Source organism: Calonectris borealis, chromosome 10, assembly GCF_964195595.1.
Source record: "Calonectris borealis chromosome 10, bCalBor7.hap1.2, whole genome shotgun sequence".
NCBI classification, from domain to species: domain Eukaryota; kingdom Metazoa; phylum Chordata; class Aves; order Procellariiformes; family Procellariidae; genus Calonectris; species Calonectris borealis.
The window spans coordinates 18131703-18157882 of record NC_134321.1 but is presented as its reverse complement, the minus strand read 5'-3'; the positions used below and the strand labels follow the sequence as shown (position 1 = coordinate 18157882).

The 26180-nt window shown below is 38.0% G+C and overlaps 1 protein-coding gene and 1 long non-coding RNA gene across 16 annotated transcripts; one reads left to right on the top strand and one right to left on the bottom strand.

Annotated features, from left to right (window-relative positions):
• The first annotated feature begins 263 nt into the window (after nucleotides 1-263).
• On the top strand, nucleotides 264-17290 carry LOC142086306 (uncharacterized). 15 transcript variants are annotated; one of them, XR_012675073.1, is made up of 10 exons: nucleotides 264-1032; nucleotides 1352-1487; nucleotides 3757-3849; nucleotides 5179-5203; nucleotides 5366-5442; nucleotides 6129-6210; nucleotides 9683-9853; nucleotides 10587-10696; nucleotides 12972-16214; nucleotides 17201-17290. It is a non-coding gene; the product is annotated as an uncharacterized LOC142086306 (long non-coding RNA). The 15 variants fall into 15 exon arrangements; XR_012675071.1 differs by having other exon boundaries at nucleotides 5331-5442; XR_012675068.1 differs by lacking the exons at nucleotides 5179-5203; nucleotides 5366-5442 and having other exon boundaries at nucleotides 12972-13291; nucleotides 15723-16214.
• Nucleotides 2281-25581, bottom strand: LOC142086304 (inter-alpha-trypsin inhibitor heavy chain H3-like). Its single transcript, XM_075159228.1, has 21 exons — nucleotides 25484-25581; nucleotides 21249-21272; nucleotides 19918-20084; nucleotides 18795-18899; nucleotides 18210-18372; nucleotides 17162-17272; nucleotides 16382-16507; nucleotides 15703-15819; nucleotides 14760-14928; nucleotides 14312-14437; nucleotides 13880-14061; nucleotides 12726-12911; nucleotides 11611-11750; nucleotides 11059-11213; nucleotides 8417-8443; nucleotides 7424-7471; nucleotides 6665-6778; nucleotides 5887-6091; nucleotides 4597-4769; nucleotides 2877-2988; nucleotides 2281-2776 (listed from the first exon to the last, which is right to left on the bottom strand). The coding sequence occupies exons 1-21, from the start codon at nucleotides 25571-25573 to the stop codon at nucleotides 2647-2649; spliced, it is 2670 nt and encodes an 889-aa protein (XP_075015329.1). The 5' UTR covers nucleotides 25574-25581; the 3' UTR covers nucleotides 2281-2646.
• Between the last annotated feature and the right edge of the window lie 599 nt (nucleotides 25582-26180).

Sequence of the window (26180 nt, the reverse complement as noted above, 5' to 3'; positions counted from 1 at the left end):
CTAAAACCTGCAATGCCTGAGGTTCCCCAAACGCCCCAGGCAGCCTGTTGCCCTTGCTGCAAAGAAGCAGATCCTGCTAACCTTGATAGACGGGAAGAAAACCAGATGTCAGCCTTCCTCACAGCAACTTTTTAAGTAGTTGGGGTTTTTTCCCCCCTCTTTCTACAACTTCTTTGCAAAGCTGTTCTTATCCTCTGGACTGCATCCAGTTTGTCTACACTGCATTGAGGTGCCCAGAGCTGCACAGAGGACTGCACCCGGCTGACGGAGCCTCTCGGCTCTCACAAGAGGTGCTCGCCGGCTGTACCCACAGGGATGTCTGTCTTTTCTGCAGCAGCCCTGTGTCGCTGGTGTGCCTGGTTACTGCGACTCCCAAATCCTTTCCGCAGTGCTTCTTCCCCTGTGCACATGTGCTTTTGCGTAACTATGTTCGACTTCACTCTTTTCCACTTGCGTTGTGTCTTAATTGGCTGTTTGGTCACTCTCCTCCTGTCCTTTCCAAGCCCCGAAGAGAATTCTGATGGGCTGCTGATTTCCTACGCTCCCTTCTCTTGCTCAAGAAGCTGAAGGCAGCCAGAGTAATGAGTATTTTGCATTGTATAATTTCTAATTCCCATGCAGCATACACAGTGTGTCTCACACTTATCTTTTAACCAGCATTGTACCAGTCAGCAGTAGGAGTAAAATTTTTATCTAACTGTAAGCATCTGTCTGCTACTTTTCTCTCTCCTTACTGTCACCTTTAGCTACATTTGCAGTTATCTCCTACGTCGCAGCACTCTCGGAAGAACTACATATTAAAAAGGGGATTTTTGTATCTGCACCAGTGCAAGTGAGAGTTTCTCAGGCTGCCACAGAGGCCGTGCAGAAGCAGACTAGAGCCCCGGAGGTCAACTTCTGGCTGACAACTCAGTCACAGCCGACAAGACTCCTGCCGCCTCCTGAGATTTGCCTTATCCCCATACATGAAACAGGAAAGCTCTGGCTCAGGCTGTGCCCAGTATTGCCTTGTGCCCACTCTATGCCAGGCAGGTAGGTCAAGATCTGCTGTCCACTGCTATGGTTTTTTGTTTTAATGGAACAAGTGTGTACGGGACCAGCCCTGATGGGCAGTCCCACAGCTCCTATCTCAGGATCCAAAATGGATCATTGCTTTATTTTATTTTATTCTATATCTGATTCGTTATCTTAGAATAAAAATTCAGAACCATGTAAACTTAACCTTACTAGTTTCAATTTTCTGGTCTTCTCTCACTCCTTCCTGTTTCTCTCCCTGCCTTCCTCATTTTTGAGTAACTTGTTACCTTCTGTAGAAACTACTGTTTTCTTCATCATTTTTGTTTGAGTTTAGCAGGCAGAGATACCTAGCCACTGTGACACCGCTGCTCCCCGCAAGAATTGATTTTTTTTTCTTCTTCTACAAAACTACTGCTTTTAGTAAAAGATTTTGTTCCTGGAGAAGGCCTGTCTCTCCCATAAATTTAACAGTAAGTATATTTTTCCTCTATTTTTTTCCTTTTTGATTTTTCGGTTGCGTTTTTGCTCACCTCTACCTTTGTTCTTCCAATTTAACCCATGACATCTTATGCCATCTCTGTTTTTCCCATTACACTCCTCTTTCCTCATGTGTGTGTGCATTCTAGTTTGCCACACACTGACTTTCTCTCCTTGTCATATAACAGTAGGGAAATTTTCTGCTTTGCCATGTGAGACCACAATTGCCTTGCTATGGCTGATTTGATTAAAAGAAAACTCAAAGTAAGAAATCTGCTTTTTTTTTGCTTTAGAACTAATAGCTTACAATTTCTTCCAGTACAAAATGAATATATAAATAAAGGGGACATTTCTTGCCCTGAAATACGTACATAAATTCTGTTATGGGAACAGAGGGAGGAATTTTACTGGAAGACAGTAAGGCTCTTGCACAAAAAAGATACTGTCCAAAAGATAGCTACTATTACTTAAATCTGAGTGCTGTTTGGAACTGTGGTATTTCATTAATTTATAAAGATATGGGCATTCAAAAGTTAAGTTCAAGTTAAAATACTAAAATACAGAAGTCCTGGATGCTAACAGTCATCTCAAGTGACGACACTGCGCCAGCCCTCAGTGCGGTATAGTCAGGTGGTCAGAGGGTTTTAAGTGCTACTGAATTGTCCTGAAACATGTGCTGGTCTGTCAGCTGCCCTCTTGTGCTGAACTTCAACATGCACCTGGCATCTGGGCTTTGTGAAACCGGAGTGAAAACATCGATAGCTGTTGGAATAACAGAACAAGGCATTAAGTACTGATGCTTTTATTTAAATCACTCTTGACACTCGGCTATTGATTTAAATTGGATAGAATGTTTCTGTTATGTTTTACAAAGTAAAATTTTAAGTCAGAATTTTAAAACTAGTAAATTAATTCAGTAAAATGAGGATATTTCAGGGGATGAGTGATATCTGTGCACACAAGCGGAATAGCTGTTGAGCACTTAAGATTTGATGAAATACGCAGTCCAACTCTCTGTGAGAATCTGTCATACCTTGGCATTGCCAGCCACAGTAAGCTTATGTATTTTTAACAGTTCTTAAACATTGAAAAATACTATTCTTTCAGACAAATACTCTGTATACCCATGAATTTGGAGGAAGTTGTAGTTGTTTAAAACAGACTGGAAACAATATAGTCCATATGAACACCATCTATCAGCCCAGCTCCATTGTTATGAACAAACCAGCAAGGAATATCAACGCCGTGCTTAGGATCTCTTCTGTAATCCTTCTGCCAGCCCCTGAAAGGGAAAATACAGTCATGGGAGTATCAAAGCAGAAACTGCACTTTCACAAGTTAATCTTTCCTAAGTCTTTGCTAAGGACTTAATTATTTTTTACCTTGTTACTGTCAGTTCATTGTTTTTAACAATCATTGTGGCATCTGGTTTCTTGGGATCAGACCCAGGATGAATTTCAAGTATGGTGAAGTCAATGGGGTGGAAAAACTGTCCTAAAAATAGAAGCCAAAATTACCATTTCAGGCATATTGCACACACTAAAACAGAAACAAATCAAATAGAAACCCCAGAATTTCTACATTCCCATGCTCTTTTCCATGTCCCCTCAGGGTTTTGAATGGATATGCAAACACCAAGTTTCGTGTAAGGTTGAACATATGCCTATGGTATTATTTTCTTTTTATAAACTAGAATTTTATGCATATCATCTGGATGTAAGTTCCAACTTCTGAGTGCACAGTAAAATTAGCCTTTTCTAGATATCCTTCAAGATATCCTGACTTTGTGTCTTGTTTATTCAGTTGTATTTATTAGATACTCTCCAAGTCTTTAGCTTTTTTTTTTAGCAAATAATGCATGTGTTGATCTCTGAAATTTTTGGATGTGATTATGCCAGATCAAGGCTGACATCTAAAGAATTTTCGCACTCCTGCCAGGATTAGCTTTCGCACACTTTTGCCCTGTCTGGGCTGGTGCAGGATGCTGCTGGTATTTTGAGTGCTATAATGAGCACAGATTTTAGATTATTTAGTGAAGTACAGAGGCAAAGTAAAAGATGAAAACAGCAATGAGGTGTGTAAGTCAGTGAACTGTAACATGGTGTACCCACGTCACGTGGGCTTTTGCAATTTTCTTGCTACTTGCAATTCATACCATAGCAGAATAACTTGTGTGTGAAGTCCTTTAGCCTGAGGAGACTGGAGCAGCAAAGCATAAATAACATTCCATCCTTATTCTGCTATTTTTCTGTTTTGTTACAGCATTTCCCATGACGCATGGACCTAACATGTACTACCGCTGATATCTTGGCTCACTCTCCTCAGGCCTCAAAGTGCATACCAAGACTGAGAAGAGTAAGTTCGCAGCAGTTCATTGTTTTCTACAATAAGTAAACTTATTGACCCAAAATGAATGTTTGCTGCCCTTACCTGATTTTGTAAGTGAAAATTGGAAGGCAAGGGAAAATGGCTGCTATCTGTGTATTTTCCAACAGAGAATGCACACCACTAAGCCCACTACACTGGCAGAAAACAGGATTCAATGGGGTCAAAATTTTGATCCCTAAATTACCAACTTCGCCTTCTACTAAAATAAAGAATGTTGGCTAACATGAGGAAAATCTTAGACAATACAAGGCATTCTGTGATTTTTATATATGCTAGTAAATGAAGAGATACCTTAGCAACTAATTGAGGTTTGGCAAATTTTGATGAAGCAAACACATGTATTTCCCCGGAGTGCTTGTACTTAGGAGAAAGGCGATAAGATGAAACGAGAGATCAAACCATCCAAGAGACTGGGGGAATAGTGTAGCAAGAAAAAAAAAATCTGTAGGTGGGATTTAGCACGATAAAGAGATTTAAAGACGCCAGTGAGGGCAATGGATGCTAATGATTTCAGCAGCAGCAGAGGAATTTATGAAAAGATTATGCGTAAAGTCTAAGCCCAGAATATTTTGTCAGAAATCTTAATACAGCCAATCAATGTCATCTCAGTTTCCTTGCCATCTCAGTTCAGAAAGGCTAAGTACAAGATTGTTTCTACAAATTATGTAGCCTCATAAGGAAAGACAAGCATGAAAACACTAAATTAAGTCATACCTAATAATCCATGGGTCTGTTCAGACAGTTTATCACTTTCCAATGTATACAGTCCTAGGAAATCTTGGTGGAGAGGATGTTTCTTCCACACTTGGTGCAAAACAATAACAAATGAGGCACTGCTGCCCATTGAGACCACCAGATTTTTTTTTCTGTTGATTATCAGAGTTAAACTGAGGAAAAAAGAAAAACTTGACTTAGGGCATTATGCTTCCCAGAGTTAACAGCAATGAGAAGAAACTTGAGAAGAAGAAACATGTCCAACAAACAAACATGGCTTTATAAATTGCTCACTGTTTTTTTAAATAGAGGTTTTCCTGCCTAGTTTGGTGCATGTGAATCTCTGTGTGCTCACAGACAGTCCAAGACTCAAACTAAATTACACTGTAACAGGCTACCTAGCCTTTAAACTTTTCAGCAAGATGTTTCTACCAAAACTCATCCTGTAACAGTGCAATTAATCACAGATAGGTTAGTGATATGTAGATACAGCACCTCATGCTCAGTAATAAAAATGTTATTGATAAAACCATCACTTCCTTGCCTGGATGCTACCTGATACCTTTTCCTTTTGTTTTTCAGAAAAGACAACTCCTGAACTGTCTAGGTTAGTGCTAGGATAAAGAAGATTTGCTTCTGATTGTGTTAGTGATATCATCAATGTGGCTATCATAACAAAAAAATAAGCATGCTGTATGAATAACAGTTTTGCTCCGGTGCTCTTTCTGTTGCAGTGCCATGCTTTGAGAAGGTAGTAATTTTGTTCCAGGTACACAATGAAAATGTAAATGAGGAGGAGGAGGAGGAGATGCTGCCCATTCCTCTTCTAACCTTCCTTTTGCACAGGTATAAATGATTCTGTATTAGATAAATCTCATGAAAAATATACCTGCTGACAGGGCAAAATGTACCTATTCTATAAATATCACAATTTCCGTTTCTTAAAATGGAGACAAATGCCTTTGTTTGAAAGATTACACACTATGTCTTAAGTTACTCTTTAAGTATTTGCAAGACACTGTTGCATTAAGCACAGTACCAAATCTAGCTTTACCTTAGTCATAGTAATAGAAAATCAGGGAAAATTCTTCACTTACTTATTCCAAGCAGAGGAATTTATGAATAATCATTCAGCAGTTACACAACAAAGTAGAGAGCAAAATCCAGCAGGACTTGAATCAGTTTCTTTTGTATATTCAGACCACAAGTCTTAAAAGTATATTATTGATCAACACTAAAAAAAGTGTAGAAAGTAACACAGGAGCCCGATATTCTTTCTGTAAGCCTTACCCTTCTTGTTGCAAGGTCACTGCGTCAAGCCAGGTGAAACCTGTTTTTTCATTGCCATTCTGAATTGTGATCTTCTCAGGAGTTACTGTCAGTTTTAAATCCAGGTGCTTATTCGCAATGCCAAGTTTTCCAAAATATGTGTTTTGGATCTTTGCATCACTATTTGCTCTCTTATCACCAATGAGTTCTCCGTTGACTGAGATGCCTAATATAAAAAGGAAACATCAAGTATTGTTTTACAGATAGGACCTGATCAACTGATGTCAAGGAGTGTCATGGAAATTTAACAACTACCCAAGGAAACAAATACGAGTTGAAAAATAGGTAAGAATTACTTGTGCATGTTTGTGCCGAAGTAGAATAAAGCTCTGGGGGCTGTTCTGTGGATTTCCACAAAGACAGCAATCACTTTATTGAGAAAAGTTTAGTATTTCCTAGAGGACAAAGAGTCTGTGATGGGCACAAATAGCCTGTGTGACATTGGTCTCTCTTTACCAGGTATTCCATGCAATGGCAACCTAAGGATTATTTTACTGCGTCTACTACTGCTCACTGAGACAAATTATGTCTCTCCATTCTCACAGTTGTTTTCAAGCAAAGTTTAAAAGTTCATTTTGCTCCATGAAGTGAAAACACAGTCATGGTAATGGTACCCTATCACAGCTACAGGAACTCCTACTAACTTTGCTGGGAAAAAAGCTTATGCAGTATAAAAGAGAGAAAGCCATTTTGTTATAAGTATCCTAATTTACTGTATTTTAAAAAATTAAAAACTCACCTGTAACTGGGTCATTTATTAAATTTAACACAGTACCCGGGCTTTCATTTATATTGAAACAAATGGCATCTTCTTTTTGTGGCACTGATATAATGAAGTGTGGGTCTCCATCAACTGTAAAGGCAAATCACTGGTATTTGTACAGTGATACACAGGTTCAAAGTTCCACATGAATATTTAACATTATGGCAATGAAACTGCTGATGCTGGGGACCAGCTGTATGCCCAGCTTAGTCCAGCCCATGCTCCAAAGGAGTGGTGGGGTCCCAAGGAAGCTGCTACCATCTCCCCAAAGTGAACGACGTCCTTTTCCCCCTCATCTTTGCACATGACATACATCCTGTGTACATCCCCTCATCCTCATGTACATGACATACATCCTGTGTCTCTTGACCACTGCAAAATTTGGCACATGGATTGTAGGTTCCGGATGGCCACGTCTAAGTGCTTATCTCTGAGGGCCGTGAAAATACTACTGAGGGCAGGAAGTTCACCTGAACAGAAAATAGGCAGTTACCAACACAAAACCCAGCAATGGGAAGGGGGACTAAGAAAATGACCATATATAATCTCAGTGACTCGATCTTCAAAAACACATTTAGAGATGTTTAAAGTAAATTAAAATACTAGCCCCTTGGAAATAAAACTGGCTGCTTTTGTGGAAGGGAATTATCTAACAGACTCATAAGAATTGTGCAATTTAGTCTTAAATACTCTCTTCTGTTCTCCTCCTAACCAGACACTACTCAAACTACTCACCACTAGTATACCATGTCGGGTGTGCCACATAGTGAGATACTTGTGGAGCTGCAGAGAGTAAAGAAAAAAACAAAAAAGGTTAGAAAAACTCACATCAAAATGGAATACTTACACACTATCTGCACAGTACATGTAAGATGTCAGGAAGTTAATATACTAGGTAAATTGCTAATTCCATCCTAGTTTTTAAAGCATATAGTCCATGGAACGACAGTTTGTGCCCCTTTTGAATCAAGCAAAGCTTCAGGATAGAGACAGATTTCGCTTGTAGTCTAAATTGCTTTGAGGGTTTCCACAAGGCCCAGGTAATGTATCTGTAGGACACAAATGTCTCAGACTTAAGGATTAACCTGTCTATCAGCAAGGAAATGCAACATCATCCATTGAAAACTTTTGAGGTTTTGACATCCCTTTTTTTCCAGAACAGATTTAAGTCTCTTCAATGAAGACTTGAGAAAACTAGACAGAGAGGGAGACTGAGAGAGAGAGAGAGTGAGACTAATCTCCAGAGCAAAAACTTAAATTTAACTCTCCCATTTCCAGGATTGCACAACCAGCAATCTGAAGGGTCAGTTGCTGTCTCTCTCTCTCGAACAAAACAGGTTTTTTTTGTATAAGTAACTGAACATAGTAATTTAGCTAGAGATGCTGACATCATGGTCCCTTGCTTTATATAATTCCAAAGGAGATGCAAATTCAAGTCCATCCTCTGTTCTTGGGAAACAGCTTTCAGGAAAAAATGGTGGTTTGATGAATGGCATTTACTCCTTAAAAGCTATTTAGCTGAAACTTTTTCATCTGGTATTGTTCAACCTTTAAGTGTGTTTTTAGCAGTAAGCAACATTTTAGCAGTGAGCAGAATTTGGTAGTATTTGTTAAAATACAGTTGTAAACTCAGGAAAGGCAGTTCCTATCTCTCCGGTAATTTAGTTGTCTGAATCAATTTCCTCTGACAGATGCCACTTCATTCAGAAACTTAAACTAATGACTTACCCAGCATATCAGCTGTGACAGCCTGTGCTGTGAATGAAACAAAATGTTGCTTTAGAGGCTAGAAAGAACAAAAAACAATCTCTCCCACTTCCTTCCTTCTACCAAAACTGACTCCAAAATCTCATAATTATGTATAAATTTCTAAATATTTAAAAAAGAAAAACTTAGTCAAAACAGTTTATTTAGTACTGCAACAAAGCAAATGGCATGAACAGGCAGAAAGCACACCCTACTTTTCAGCAAAAATGTTACTTCTCCAAAGGCATGGGGTTTGCTCTGCAAGGAGCTGGGACAATCTGCTCTTCTCCGATTCCTCTGTGCCATCTTGTTCTAAACTGTACTACTGGGAAGTCAGTAAGATTTAACCACCTGCTTCCACGTTTGTCTAGTCTTCTACTCTTTTTACATCTGAACTACGGAGGGGTAGCTGAAGACAGGGCTTCATGCTGAAGAAGTAGCAATCACTGCATCAATGGAGACATCCCTGTATGAGAGGCTGCTACACGCAGGTATCTGGGAGTCAACAGTGCTAGCCCTGGAAAGCAACTTAGTTGTACTAGGCCTGAATTTTGTGATGGTGGGATGCTGCAATTATCAGAGATAGGAGGAACCACACTGAAAACAGTATTTACAAACTTTTCCAGCTGAAAAGTTTTTAATCTATTTATAACACAGTCTTGATTTATTCACCAAGAATTTTATGAAAATATTGTGTCCTCGATCAACTAAGTGATGCAGGAAATCCATCTCTAACAGTTAAAAATATTAAGTAAATTTAATAATAAATGTACATACCTTCAGCTGTTACCACGGGCAGGTAAGAAGTAAAAGGAAGAAAAAGAGAAATTTACAGTTTCAGTTGTATAATGAAACAGGAAGGATTCTGACCCTGTTAAAACATATTCTAAGAAAAAAAAATTAAAACTGTTGACAATTCAACCAGGTTTTTTACAGTATTTTACAATTCCATTTCTTCCCAATGATACAACTCAGTATTTGTAGATCAAACAGAAATACACTGAAAGTAAAAAGCTGTTACGTAGGGCAGCAAAACTGCAATTAATTATGCATACGACAAGAGCACTATTAGTAATTGTTTTATTGTTATGCCATTTCCACATTGCAAAATGTTCCTTATTGGTTTTATTCTTTTGTGGTTTTCAAGCCATTTGCATCATTCTAGTAATACTGACTGGATGATTCAGTAATCCTATTTGTGAATCTACACTCTAGGGTGTGTAAAAATTATTCTCTTTTCTTATACAGCAGCAGCATTTTGAGTATTTTCTTCTATTACTGCTCTATACTTTCTATATACAAAGAGGATTTACTTGGAAAGAGGTTTGGAAAAGGGCCTTGGTACTACAAGTACCTGCAAAGGGAAAGCAAAGAGCTGAAGATCACTCTGAGTGGACGCCACTTCTCACAGATGTTTGGGTAAGTTTTTCCATCTTATAGAGTCCAGCTGTAAACTTTAAAGTCATTATGCAGTATAGTCACTTGAATGTTAAATTAAACATGAAGTGTTTTTATGTCAGTATCCCATTATGATAGTTATGAAAAATAATGCAAAAATTTTATCAGCAGAATGCCTGAGGAATTATTCAGAATTGAAGGGCACTTAGCAATTAATTGGCTTCAGGATTTACTCCAGTTGAAAGAAAAACCCACTAACCTCCAGTAAGCATCTCTGTTATGCTAAAATGCCTTAAGTTACCATGCCAAATCAGGAGATGAGAAAGTTTTTCATCCAGAAGCCAGCAAAGAGCCCACTTGGAGCCTGGGAGGAACTTTTACGGGCACTAAGCAAAAGTTTTGGGAAAAAATAATGGATGCTAGCAGAAGAGACTGAAAAGCCTCACAGGAGGTTTCTCAGACCTGTTGAATGAAGGAGAGATGAGGATGGCCTGAACAACACATATAGATGAGGGTAGGATGGTTTTGGGGTGCACTGAGCGGATAACATTTGCCTTACTTTGCTAAAGAGGAATAGAACCATTTTGTTTCACACAGGTTAAACAAAGAGGCTGAACTGTATGAAAGCACAGTGTTTTACTGAGCAAGGAGTTAATAATTAGCCAAAGTATCAGAGGAGTTGAGAACAAATTGTGCACTTCCAATATAATTGCTTCTCTCTCTCTGCGATATATATAAATACTGTGTTTTACAGATATAATCTCCATTTTTTTTACAACCTGATATATCCTGCACGAGGAAGATCTCATGCAAATTTTCCCCTCTCACGTAGAAAGACGTTACTACATCTACTCCTAAGCTGAAGTATGTAGAAAAATAAAGGAGAAAGTGATGTGAACTAAACTGAATATATCTGGATTATTAGATTAGAAATGCTACTTGGTTTTCGGGGTTTTTTTAATGTAATATTTTATATATTTAGCTTAAAATACACTTATTTTGAATTTATAGTATTTTGCCTGTATGATTCAGTAATGAAGGACGGTTTGATGGAAATGAGCTTTACAATGAAAAGTAATTTTGCATAAACCATACATGTGCAAGGCTTGGAAAGTAGATTTTTCAGATACATGTTTAAAACTGCCCACACGAAAGCCTTTCTTTAAGGGAACATCAAAGGAACACTTGGCTTCTCAAACAAAGTAAAACTGTGAAAATGTCTATACCTTCAATGGGTTTATCAGCAATCCCATCTTGATTGTTGTAGTCTTCTGGCTTTGTTACCACCATGGATGTCAGTGGCGTTACAAACTTGTATTTTAGTGAGAGAGCCAGGGCTTCGGCTGTAAGATTCTCCTTTTCTTCTCCTGTAGCTGCAATACTGAATACAGGTAGAGACTCCTAGCATCAATGATTGCTAAATTACTCACTAAACTCTGGACTAAATATTTTTCTTTAAAGTGAAGTCGTTTCTCTGCAGCTAATTTATCAATAAGGAATATTTGTTACAGTCTAAGAGCACTTCTGATTCCAGTGGCCATCCAAGAAAAATTGTGCTTTATATTTGCAATAATTTAAAATTGTTTAATTTGCAACCTGAAACAGGAACACTGAGGTTGGGGAAGAGAACAGGTTGGGGGATTTTCCTTAATGTTTTTTATGCTTTCCCATTGGCACCTCAGTGTGATGTGAATTTCAGCTTCACATCCTAGGAGTTGCACCAGTCAGATGGCTTAACGGGTTCATAGCTAAGATGTTATTCTAGATATAATAATTACCGTTCTTCCAGGAGTTGTTCAATGGTGAGATAAGCCCAGAGCCTTTCAATGTAATCTCCAAATATGTATTCTTGTTCTTGGAAAGCTTTAGCTGTTTGCTCAGCATCTTGTCGTGTAGTATATGACAAGGCGTCATTAGCCTGTTAGGAATAAGGAAACTTCTCTGTATCATAAGTAGCCAGGGACTTCCAGAACCTCCCAAAATCAAGACCTTTACATCTGAAAATCTTATTAAATTGAAAAACAGTCTGGTCCTACACAGCACTTGCCCAGGAAATTGTCAGTGTTGTATTAGGATCTTTGTTCCATTGCTTCTGTGAAGGTTAGTAGTGTATGCTATAGGACACAATGCACTTTCCAAAATCACATGGCACATGGCATTTTTGTTCATTAGAATTTGGCTACTCAGGATTTAAAGAACTTTGATTATGATGCCGATTTCATATAGGAACATGTTCAAGCAAATATGCTGGCTAACTTATTAATAATACATTATTTGTATTTGAAACACACCTAATTTCATATAATATGTTTAATACACCATAGCGCATAGGGTATATATGCAGTTCACAGTATTTATGATAACATGATCTATATATTTGTATTGTGTTTCTTGAATATCAGGGGCAAATATTTTTACAGAATCCAGATCTGGAGAGGTATTTAGATCACTTGGTTCGTATTAGAAGTAGGCTTCTATTTTAAAAGGAAGGCATTTCAAATATTCAGCTGGCTTATCCATCAGTTTTCTTCACCCAATGAAGATTAGTGTCTGTGAACACTGAACACTGGGCTCATGAAAGAACCAGGCAGGGTATTTAGAGACTAAACAAAACAAAACAAACAAAAAAAAATCTGTTAGCAAAGCTAATCCAGTCACACTGCACAAAGTTGTTCCAGACTGACTCGAGTATACCTGACTGAGTTAGGCAAGTAACTTGCAGTTTTAAAAGCAATGACTTTGGCACATTTAGTTTCTCACATATGCAGTAACACATTCTGTCACTGAGGTAAAGAAATACCAGTAAATATTTTAAGTATTGCCAGCTTTGAACATTCAGACACTTTGCACAGCAAGGAAATACCTTACTTAAGTCAAAGAAATCCATACTTACGCCTTCACCTCTCACATCTACAGTCAAACTGTTTTGGTTGTTGTCTATAAAGCGCCCAGCCACCACAATCTCAGACCCATCATAGAAATGCTTAAAACTGTTTTTAGTTAGGTCTGATATTTCATTTTCTGGGTAGTTTAACTCCACATCTGTGAGCATGGGATTCGACACCTCATCATAAAACCCCTACAAGATAAAAAAAAAGGAAGGAATACATTTAACTATCATTGTTTCTTTAATTCATAGGTAGATCTGCACCCAGAAACATCCTGCTATTTCAGCAATGAAATCTAAAAGTGTATTTTAGAAGAAATATTTAAATACTCAGTTAAATGTCAGAGTACAAGGCCTAAAAATCTATAAATAATAGAAATGGGAAAGGACGTACAAACTCTTCAGTCTCACTAAGAGAGAGGAAAAATATCTGAGAACAACATGCTGTGGATGATGAGTTCCTTCAACATCAATCAAGAGGGATCCCAAGCTTCACTCCATTTGGTAGAAATAAGTTTCTACATCTATTCCCTGCAGAGGCTGAAATGACAGCATAAGCCAAAGGAGACTAGGTATTTGACTTTGGCAGAGCTTGCAATGAAATCCAGTATCTAAATTCTTCGGTGAATTTTTTGAATGGCTGCTATTGGAATGTGAGAAGTAAAAAAGGTCAACCCTGTGCTGCCTATACCTGTTCTCATGCCTTATACAACTATAAAATGCTTCAGGAGTATGGTAAGATACACCTACTTGCAGTAAGTTCCTAAAGACAGAATATCTAGAGCCTTTATGCTCTGTCATCCTCCTCTTCCCTTGACGTGACATTCACTACATGACCTGTGAGGTATGGGAGATGTAATGACTGCAGCAATTTTGCTGCACACCAAAGCGTCCTTCAGAACCGTGACTTGTGTCACCCTATGCCAAGATTTGAACCCTCTTCCGTAGCCCACAGTATCTCCCTTTTACTGTCCTTCCATCTTCTGCTCATTTAAGGGAAGGGGAAAATTAAATGCAACTAATATTCTGATTACAGCAGACTCTTGAGTATCTCAGTACCAGATTACACTTTGGGATTTTGATTATTTCAAAATAAGAACGTCTGTATAGTTATCTGAATTAACGTATCTCTCATCTAATTTAAGTGGTGATTACTGTACCTGAAGCTGTAAAGCTGCATCAGAGTCAGGATAAATCCGACGGGCCAATCCATTATTCTCCAATGCCATCTTCTCCAAGAAGCTGTAGTCAACACCATAGCCAAAACCAAGATTGTAAAAGGGATATTTTCCTTCAATGGCTTTTTTCACATGCGCCAGAATGTCCTGAGTATTTGATATGCCTGCATCAAACCAGAAAAAGTTTGAGTTTTCTTCATAAATAGATAAAATTATCACAAAATGAAATGTGGCTAGTCATGTTCGGATTTCTTAGGAGGCATTGTCAAAAACTTGTTTTAGTAGTATGATGCTGGTATAGTAGCATTTAAATCATGAAAACATCCAGAAGTCAAAGATGGAGGCCAATTTTAACTGAGCATATTTTTGTTTGTTAATTCACTTTCTCTGTTATTCCATCCAGCACAAACTTACCTACGTTTGGTTGGCCATCTGTTAACATGATAATTATAGAAGCGCTTCTCTTGGGCACAAGATTTGCTTCATGAGCAGCATTCAGCATATCAATTCCCCTCATTATACCACCATGTAAATTTGTCACTGCAAGATAGACATAGAAATTTGGTTTCAGCACAGTCAGTCAAAATAAAGGCCCATTTTTCACTGAAATCTGACAAGACCTCATTACAGTATGAAAATGAAAGATTTGGGTTTGCAAGCAGGGGGATGTTTAGATAGAGAAGTACCTGGACTTCGGAAAGCTAAGGAAAAATAGATGTCATGTTCTGAGTAAATTTCAACTTTAGGAGTGTCTCATCAGTAATAATAATAAAAAAAAAAAAGCTGTAGTACTGTGTTCACAGACTGAATTGATAAATTAACTTACACAACAACCTATTGGCAAGTCCAGTAAAATACTTACTGCCTTCAGTGTTAATGCCCCGAACAAACTTCCTTGCTTCATCCAAATTCTCAGGAGTGGCCTTGATTAATGTTTCTTTCCAGGTGTGTACTTCACTACCAAACAGTATAAAATTGAAGAAGTCATCTTCCTCAATGTCATCTAAGATTTTTAGAAGTGCTTCTCTTGTCTATGAGACAAGAATGTGTGGTTCAATATTTAACGAAATAGGTGCTTACATGATTAAATAGATTTTACATGATTAATCTCTCAGCATTTGGGTATTTTTAACTTTTACACAGTATGTCATGCAAAAACTCTGAGCTTGTTCTGTCCTTGCCAGTCCCTGTGTCTATTTTCAAGTAACTCTAGAGAAGTCAGCCAGTTGCAATTACATCTGGTAAATCTTTGTAGCTGAGAGGAAAATCGGGTCTCATGTCATGGATCATTGCTTACACTGAGGTAAGCTGGCGTGGCAAATTGAAAGTGATGGGAAATGGGTAGTTACAGGTTGGTGGAGAAGCTCATACGCAAGCAAGTGTGGATATTTTGATGCAGCACCAAAACTTGAAAATTCTGAGCATTAGCTTAGAATGAGGAGTCCTAACTATGAAAAGAGCTGCCGCTTCCCAGAGGAGACAGAATGAAAAACATAGATAATGCACATAATACTGTACGCACATTTTAATTTTGGAACTGTCCAGTACACGTGACAGAGCTTTCTGAAAATGTTGATATTGAGTTTTGAACTAATAACATCTGTAAGTAAATATAGCCTAGATGTATAGAATTTTGTTCCACAGTAACGCTTCAAACTAGCACTTACGGTACTGAGCATTACAGAGGTCACAGCATAAAACCACTTCGTATAGCTTAAGCAGCACATATGCACTATAAGCCACCATGTCCTTTCCATCACAACAGAGGCTCTTCGTTGGGACTTCATAGTAATGTAATAACTTACCTGTTCTATTTCTCTTCCAGACATTGAGCCACTAATATCTATTACAAAAATAACATTCTTCGGCAACTTTGGAAGATTTGTTGGTGCAAAGAAGTGTACAAAGTAGCCATTGACAATCTGAAAAATAAAATGTAAAAAAAAAAAAAAGACTTTTGTATATTATAAAGATAAAATGGATAAAGAAGAAATTACTTTAATTTAGTGTCTAGCCCCTGAGTGGACTAATAGGCTTTAATGGTCCTGACTAGTTTCACCTCTGTCCACGGGTCCAGGAGCTTCATTTAAGCGCAAGCCTGGGCTTTTAGTCCCTGCCTGAGCTACACTGTAAGAATACCTGTCTCCAGCTGTGTCACAGCCATACCTTTTCCTGTCCATGGACTCCACTGATCTGGATGCCACCCTGCAGACTGACTTCTCACCTTGACCTCGGGCTGCCTCATCACCACAAACTTGCCTGATGACCTGGACTCTCAGTTGAATTTGACTACCACCTCTGGGTCTGCCTTGCTCAGGTACTGTGGGGAATGGGCTCTTGGCTGGCGAAGCCCCTGTGCTGTCAGCTGTGTTGTCACACTCAGCTCCTTGTCCTTTAGGGAACAGCTGGCCCTTGCTGCTCCCTGACCTTTACTATGCAAGCTAAGCTGTTCAACAGTTCAAAATTTCCAACTGTCAGATTTACCTGCAAATTATCTGGAGTTATTCTCTTCACATCGTATCTTACAGTAAAATCTCCATCCAAGACAGACTGTGAGCAATTTGCACAGGTTCGCTGCTGATCAAGAGTTGGCCTGAAAGAGATATGCCCCTGAAAAGAAAAGCCTTCATTAGATCTGAACCTTAAGAGCTGAAAATTTTCTATAGAACACAAAGAAGTTTGCATTTTTGTAAAACTAGTCTATTTATATTCACAGACATGAGAATAACCTGTTTTATCAGGTTAGGTATTAGTTTGTATCCATACGTATTTATATATTTATTGATGGGTAACCGATATGTGAAGGCTGCTATCTAGAGCTTTCTTCATATGTTTACTTCCCCTTCTTCCTTGGTTCAGTCCTCCACTCTGAATGACACCTTTGATAAGGCTGTTGGGCAGTTTGTGGCTTAGGAATTCTACCACCTCCATACATGAGAAAACTGCTTGTTACTGACTCAGTTCTTCTGTAAGAAATAGTCCTATCAGTATCCAGGTTTCCAACTACTGCTGTGGGACAAGGCCTACCAGTTTGGGTACAGTACCACGCTAACAGCTACGTGGCTTCTGAATTGCATGGAGATGGCCTTCAACTTGCTAGCTTGGAATTCAGAGCTCATTTGCACAGACAAACCTTTAGTGTATTTTCTCCATTTTTTTTCCTCTCACTTCCATTGCTAGCCACTACAGCACTTTTGCACTGACATTATTATTTCAGAATTATAACTGTAATAAATAAATTATGGAAGGCAATAGTCATTGTACCTTTTTCTCTGAAAAACTTTTTTTAATTATATTTTGTAGATCATTGGTGATGAACGTTCCTTCTGCTTCCAGCTCAGTGATACCCTGGGGCTCAAAGATATTTACTTCAATCTGAAATATTAATTGAAAATTAATTGTCATCGATTACCTCACAATATATCAACTTAGCCATTTACAGGAGAATCAGCAGGCAACTACAGATGTGAAAGAGGGATTTTCATAAAAGCAAAAGAAATTTTGTAATTCATAATGGCAGTCCAAATCCACACTTGTGTGGACACGCCATCAGCCAAACAGGCCTTTTTATACATAGAAGTTAAAAATAAAGCTAGAAACAAATGAACCTTAATAGAAACATAACTTGTTTGAAAGCTAGATACTGGAATTTTGTAAAATGTCAATAAATACTCAAGTCCTTCAAAAATATAACCCAGCCATTACCTGTGAGTTGTGCCCAACTTCGACCTACATTTCAATATGCCTTCTATCATAGTATGTTTAAAATAATGCTGCATAAACTCTTATAGATGCTGAGTTTTGTAATGATTTTTACACATCATTTTCTGAGCATACAAAGGAGACAAATTTTGCCTTAGAGCTGGGTTTTAGCAAGGCAGATAGGAGTGATCAATGACAAGTTTTGGCACATAAAAGCCTCAGTATTCTAGAATGCAATATATGTATCACTGTAATTGAAGATGATGTAGTTTCATGGTGGTGTGAGAAAGGTGTAGTTTATGCTATAAAGGCATTTATAAAAGCTATTAGTCTTCTGTTTTACCCCAAGGCATCGTAATGGCTTTTTCGGGTTTCCATATATAATTTCTTTTGGAGGCTTAGTACCTGAGCCAATTTGTCAGGCTTACAAATAAAAACCTGCACTAAAGCATACTGGACTACCCACGTGATTCATTAGAAATATTTCCATGGGCCTTTAGCTCACCTGTGAACCAATGGGAATGACCATGGTACTCCACTTTCAACAGATGTACAGAATTTCATCATCTCTTAAGTTACAGTATCCAATTTGATACAGGTTACCATTTACCTGAAAATCTTTGACAAGCTGCTTCGGTTTTACTTTGATGAACATCTCATATTTTCCAAACTGTCGCTTCAGCAGTTCCTCATATGTGAGTTCAAAAGTGACTTTACTGGCTGCTTCAATGTTGACTGAGACAGTGAATTTTTCCGTTTTTCTTCCTGAAGCTCTGTATTTAAGTGGGTAAGAAAATTAACATCTTTATCCTCCTTCACAATATTTATTGTTTGGGTTGGTGGAGTATGATTTTCAAAAAGGAGTAAAACAAAGATGGGAATTTTGATCTGTTGGTAAAATCATACTCAAACAGTGTAGAATTTATTCAAGTTTCCCAGTGAGCTTAATCCCAGGAACAGGTCATAGAAAGTCAGTAAAATTGCAGAAACAGTCCTTCCATAATTGCAGATACTGCTTGCGTAGTCAGAAGTTGTACTTCCTTTTTATAGTTTATACTACAATAACTCTTAACTTAATGATTTTTCTTTGGTCCTGTAAAAAACAACTTCAGAAATATGCCAGAACAAGGTATTTCCAATCTCACAATTTGCTATAGGATGATGGTGTGGAAGCCACACAAGACCTCATTCTTACTTGACGAGACCAGCAGTCTGTCCCTTTGAAACAGCCTTCTCATACTGCTTTTTTGCAACTTCTTTTTCCTTTATAGTTCCAGGATAAGTGACACCATCAATTGTCCTGCAGATGAAAAAGTCTTAGTTTAGCTGAATGTTTTGCACCGATACATGAAAAGTTACTATTGGCAATTCTCTGTTTATTGATTGGTTTGCTAAACAGCACTTTCAGGAACCTGATATTGCCAAGATTTGAGCACTTTCACTGAAGCTAGTCTTCTCAGTGAATTTAGCTGGAATGAAGAGGTCTGTGCTCAGTATCTTAAGAGAATCCAAACCAAATTTTACTTTGAAAATGAATTAGATCAAAACTGGGCTGATAGCAACACTACTCACATCTGCCTTATTCCTACACTTCAGCAGCTTGACAATCTCGTCTCATCTAATGGCAAGACGACTCTCTGGGTGAGACTCATCTGTCCAAATGTAGCTGTCTACAGCTGAACATTTCATCCTTAGGCTCCTTACACTATTAAACAGGCATTTCAATAGGGGATTCATCTCATCCTATAATAAAAGTTCTAGCATGCATTAAGAGTAGTTGTGCCCTAAAAGCTACTGTTTCTTTTCACTGAAAATAAAATAGGCATAGTGTGATTAGCAGAAATGGACATGTTTAAACTGAATTAAACCTCATAATGGTGTGAGAATTGCATATTATTGCAAGTAAAGGTACAAATGTAAAGGAACAATTCTCTGCATTTCCTCCCTTTCATTCAAATATCATTTTTAAATGAAGCGACAAATTAAGCTATAATGCCATCAGGGAAATTAAGTAATGGAACTTTTCTGGTTTGATAACACCAGAGTAAGTAAGTGGTATTTCTGAAAAGGTGAATGGATCGCCAGAGAAGATCCCCCATTCCCGAAGGTCCATGATGATGAATAGAAATAATTGAAAATTAGTCATCTTTTCTATAGATGTACCAATGTTTGCCTTTCTCCAAGTATCTTGCATGTTAAGTTAATAGGACCAGAAAATTACCCAGGAGGCATTTAGAAACCTATCAAATGGCAAAGTAAAAATGAACATTTGCACAGATTTTTTAGTCTTCTCTAACAATATTGTAAAGATTACACACATGCTGAAGTTGGTAATGAAGGCTGTCTTAGGGAGTTCAACATCAAAGAAGACTTCTTTGTGCACGTTTCCACGATTGACAGCTTGACTGGTGATGACATTGTGGGCAAATCGGGAAGTTACTTTACTATCAATTTTCATGCTACAGATTTCTATCCCATTGACAACCTGTAGATTGAAAAATGAAAAAAAAAAAAAAGAGCTAGCTGTTACACTGATGTCTCTGTTAATCAGCCATAATCATATTTTTAAAAAGAAATCACAGCAGGACATTCTATCACTCCAAAGCAAAACAGGAAAGACTTAATCATAGGAACTGGAGCACCGCTGTGTTTCCTTGGATATCTATCACACTGCCATCATGGTGCTATTTCACAAATTATAACTATAGCCTCTTTAACAAAATACTACCACTACAGCAAAGATACTGCCAGAATCGTTTTTTTTTCTCTACTGAGACTGTGACTTTTGTTTATGGTTAGTCAAAGAGCACAACAACTTACTGCTGCCTCTCTGTATTAGTGACTGTAATTATCAGTTGAGCAGATGACTCCTAGAGCAGGGATATAAGTAGTCATCTTGTTTAAAAATAGACCTAAACAATTCCAGATGGCTCCAAATTCCATTCTATGTTATTCTCATTTTCCTCACAACTGGGGCTCATTCTTCTTTAAACAAGGAAATGGGTAGGGCAATATTTATTTTCTTTGAATGCTAAGATATAAAGTTGCTGGAGACTATATGAAAGCATAGGTAACAACAGATATGACTCCTTAGCAACTCCACAACAAGAAGGTCTGCTTCTTGCAGCAAAACCAGCACTGGAAAGAACCTTGGGTTTTTTTATGGTGGGCCTGATCTCTGGCTGGTTGATTAAGAAGGTCCCCAAACAATCAAAGCATTTAAGCATTGCTGAAGTGGAGTCCAGGTGCCAAGTGGAAGCAGCCTCAGAGATGAGGTCTCTTGCCCTCCTTGGAAATAACTATAACATAAAATACACGTAAAAATAAAACCAACATAGAATGGATGTCTGTTAGAGATACAGAGGTGACTTCAAGCAACTTTGCTATTTATTCAAATACAATGAAGTTAAAAATCATTTGTTCATTCTCTTTCCTTGTCCAGGAGTTTCCATCAGAGCTTGGAAAGGAACTGTCTAGTTAGTCCTACTGCCTAAAACAAGCAACTCTGGGCTACTCCCCTTGTCACACACACTCAGAAATATCCATTTGCTCAGACTGGACTCACAGAAACGTGTTGTGAACACAGTAAGAATATTCCTGTCACTATAAATCTCTCTCAGTAGCCCAGACAAAATCAAGCCTTACTCACCAAGTCATTATCAGCATTTCGCTTCTGTAAAGAGAAAAACAGGGAAAAAATCATAACTAAGGTAGGAAAGCTGCATTTAGAAATAAATCACTTAGCACCTATGTAGTTGTCTTCTGCTTCCAAGTCAAAAGAAGTTGTCCAGGAGAAGGAAGGCTTGAGAAAGGTCCTTATTAGTAAACTGAAGTAAATTTGAGGGAAGAGCAAGTATGGCATCTGAGGCAGGTATAAATATTTTGCTTATAGCATTCCCAGTTTTAGTGAATCTTTTGGTTTTCATGTGATGTTAGTGCACCTTAAATACCATGGATTTGAAAGGTAAGTTAAATTTTGAATGTTGCTGGTTTTGTATTTTGCTCAAGTGACACAAGAAGAAGTTATCTTCTTTCAGCTGAACAACAATAATGGACTGCCTGAGAGATGAGGGAAGAGCGAGAGGAAAAGAGGCTTGAATGCTCAGTGCCATTTATATTTAAATGTCATTGAGACTAAAGAACACATTAAAATCTGCTTAATACAGCTTCCTTGAGGATAGTTTGGCTGTGTGATGACATCAAAGTAAAAACAGAGTATCTTGTCCTGAGGGTTACATCTTTTTCTTGGGAATTCCTGGTTTGGGGTCCTGTGGTATATATTTTGTCTTTTCAAACTAATTCTCCTTTGGAAGAAAAAAGGTGTTTGTATCAAAGCATAAAAAATTACTTTGCACATTTTTTTTCCAGTCACACACACATCCAAACTACCAGGCACACTCATCCTTACACTCTTTCAGACTTACTCCTAAATTTTTCCTGTTTCACCCCAACACCTCTCATTCTAAGATGAATAGGTAAGATGGTAATTCAGCAGGCTTACAGAGAGGAGAGGCAGTCACTATGAAAGGCTGCATGGAGGGAAAAAAAAAGCTGTTAGAACTTTTTTTTGGCATATTTGCTCCCAGAGTAGGTGCAAATATCAGAAGCTCTAAAAAAATACCATGTACTCTCATCTGAAAGAGAGAACGGGCTTCAAACATACTTACTGAATCATGTTAAAATAACAGCTTGTGTAACTCAATTCCCGTAAGCTCCGCTGCAAATACCTTATCTCTTTTGGCTCTAAGCCTCATGGATCACATTTTGTGCAAGCATGTTCACCTGCTCCACCGAATAGAGGGATAAAGAAACAAAAAAGTATCAAGTCAGATACACCTCAGGGGCATTTAAAGCTTTTGTTACCTTTCACAGTTAGGAGTTTTACAGGTTGGAAACTGAGACACAGAGAGTTATTTTTTGTTTATTTTGGAGTTTTTTTCAAGACACTATATTAAATCTATGATAACGCAAAGTTTTGTCAGGGAGGTTTCTCAGCTTCTGTAAGAGTCTGGCCAGAAAGTCTGTGTACGTTTCTCTAGGTTCATCTTTCAAACTGTTATTGCCATACAGGTGATTTCTGTGTGTACATCTCTCCTGTTTTACTTACCTATATGTGGGCTTTTTTAATGCCTTTGTAGAGTAGGCACCAATTCAAATCCTTCCCTTCTAAAACTGAAATTATCTTTTCTATATCTATACTGTCATTACAGCTAATCATTTCCCCTTACAAAACATGAACTGAGGTATGGACACTGGGAAATGAAAAGCTGGAAGTCACTGAAATGTCAGTTTATTTGGTACAAGCTTTTCCTGAAAGTGGAATTACCAAGCAGTATAAGAATACAAAAAACTCTAAAAATGTGTTCTTTAGTTACAAATTCTGCAATTCTGACTACTACCTCCTAAATTAAAAGATACTTTACCTGCATTTAATTTCACAGAATCGCTGTTGTGCACATTCTTTATCAGAATTATGGGTTCTGCAGTAGTTTTGAAAGAGTTCTGTTCTGATTCTGTAAATATTTTGGGGGGTACTCTGCCATTCTCATTGAAAAAGAAAATACAGAAAAATCTCTCAGTGAAAGGTATTAGTTGCTTTGTACTTGGGCTGATCTTCAATGGAGATACTGAAATCCAGCTGGACATAGTCCTGGGCTACCTGCTCTAGCTGACCCTGATTTGCACAGAGGAGTGGATTAGGTGACTGTGATTCTGTCATTTTTTTTCATTCTTAATGATTCACTTGGATGAGGCTAGAGACCTCACTAACATCAAGGTCATTTTAAGCTATGTGGGCAGAAAGTTATAGTGTCCCATTAAAAAATTTGTTACGCAATTCTAGACCAAACTGAGATTTTAATATCCTCTACTTTGTGTAATTACAGTTATTATTTGATAAAATCTTTCTATAGTATTTCTACATACTTGCCAGTTGCACCAATTATTAGAAATTTTTTTCAGTTGTATAACAGTAACAAATTCCGCTTTTGTTTAATATTGTTTTGCTGTGGCAACAGCAAAGAATATAAGTGCAAAAAATCTGTAGAAATTGGAGAGGAAGACCAGAGGAAAAAAGAAATTTGAACTCCCAAGAAAACAGGGAGGGAAAAGAGGACTCCCACTACAGTACTTGGTGAAAGAAGCCCTGATTTTACAGCTTGCAAAACTAAAACACAGCATGACTAAAAGATTCAGCAAAGACTGTATATTTAAATTGAAGTGACCTCTGGGAATTCACAACACTGAACGAGGTATTTGCATATATCCCTAAGTACAACATAGGAAAAATAAGGCATGAAAATTATTTCCAAATCTACAGCAGCATTAAAGATTTCATCGTCCCAAGTGATGCTAATTCGTAATCACAGAGAAGAGACCATAATGCAGCTAAGCTATGAAAACTAAATTTCTTCGTGAGCTATGTAGGAGTCTCACTGCTGCCAAAATGAGAGGGCTATAAAAGGAAGGCTGTATCATCGCTACCTGTGCTTTAAATGCTTTGAATATGTAGTTCTACAGGCAGTTTTTAATCTAGAAAAAACTTTCCCACGGTTAGTAGCTGCATGCATAGGAACGAGGTGTTCAAGTGCACTTAGGGATCTTTGATTCGGATTTTTGTTCAATTTTCAGCAGAACTGGGTCTGCCAATTATGTTTACCCGACTACGGCTTTAAAAGCAGCTTTGACAGCTTGAAGGTCATCAGCCGGACAGACTTCCAGCCATGCTTCATCACTCCTCCCTGGCATACTGCTTGCTCAAAGGAGCTAAGACAGGGATGGGGACTGAGACCTTCACACTACATAGCAACCTCTTCCATTTCAATCAAATTACATTTGCATAAAGTATATAACAAAACTGGGAGAATCAATTGACTTTTCAGTAGTGTTCTGCATGTATGGATGGAGCATTGCACAGAGCTTTGGCCATTTTCTATTTAGAAAGGCTTTAGCATTTCAAAACATATAGAGAACAACAGGTAGCATGGTAATCAGGAGGAAAAAGCTACATTATATCTGGGCTACATAATGGTTAAATAATAAGAATCCATGGCATCTCCAATTTGCAGCAATAAATCTCAAGCTGATTTTTAAAAGTTAGATATGCTATTATCCTGATTTTCAAAGAAAAAGTCATGGCAAAGACCATAACCTAATCAACAGAAATTGACTGTAAATTGCTTTGTCCTGTTCTACCCACTAACCTCCAATGCTCCCTAAAGAGATCAGCCCTCTATAACTTTTCATAGTATGTAACTACTGAGAGAAAGGAAAATAATTTATCGAGGTGAACAGTAGTGGTCGGCAACTTAACTGAAGAAAATTAGGCAGAACATCAGGCAGCACTGTCTTACTCAGAGATCCAGTCAAAAACGGAATGGCCCCTTTGAGGGACAGAGATATATTTCATATTATGTTAACATGCAAATATTTTGAGAAAAATCCTACCATGTCACTTGGATAGTGGACAAATTTATCTGGATGCCATGTTACATCTCTGTTTTCTGCTTCTTGGAGGCATCTTTTCACTGATATTTTTCATTGTTTTAGAGGTGCTAAAGTCAGTTCCCTGGCAGCACCGGTTGTTTTACACATTTAAATATAAGACCACTAAAACATTTTACCATTATGTGGTGATGACAGGGAAAATAGAGGAAAGTGATGCCTTTAAAAAGAGAGACAGGAGCGCTTCTTCAGAGCTGATTCAAAACTGAGGCTCATTAGAGGTAAACTAGTCTGAGTCCCAAGTCTGATCTTGTGTTCACTGGTAATAGAGAACACAAAGCTCCTGGTGGCAGCACTGTATGAACTCTCTGATAAATGCTGATAAACGGCAGGAAGTTAATCTATGAAGAATGGGAGCCCCATACATGGTTGATTACTTACCTTGACGTTTCTGACACGTGTTACCAAAAAGTCTGATGATGCAAAGGCAGGAATCAATAATAAAATACAAAGCAACAGATGGTTTTCCATTTTGGAAAAAAGTAAGGTTCCAATCTGAATGATATGCGTAAATATATAATGCTTTATTTACCGAGTGTTAATAAATAACCCAGTATGAAAAGTGGGATTAAACATTAGGCATTCAGGAAAAACCAAATACTGAATTTTGAATTTGCATAATCTGCAGAATACTGTTACAAAATAGTGTTACAGAATTTACAGAATATTTTCAGCAATGTTTCTTCTATGTAGTATCTCCAAACAGAAATTCAACAGCCATTTCTGTACAGGCAACTGAGATTGATCTCTGCTCCAGACTTACCTCTTTTCCAAACAAAAACTGTCATCTTTTCCGATACCTTCTTAAGGCTGTCCCTGGCTCAAATTTATTGCAGCTGTAACAGAGCTTGCAGCCTCTTAAACCCATTTACACTCCTCTTCAAAAACTACCTCCCGCAATCCTGTGTATCACTCAGGTACCCGATATAGGTATTACTATTTGACACATGTCCTAACTAGTCCAGAAAGCATGCTTTCCTATTCATCTTCATGGCTGAAACCCAGGTCCAAGCTCCCAGGGTCTTGCATCTTGCACAATCAAGACCCATTCAGCCTGCTGCTGCAAAGCCCATTTTCT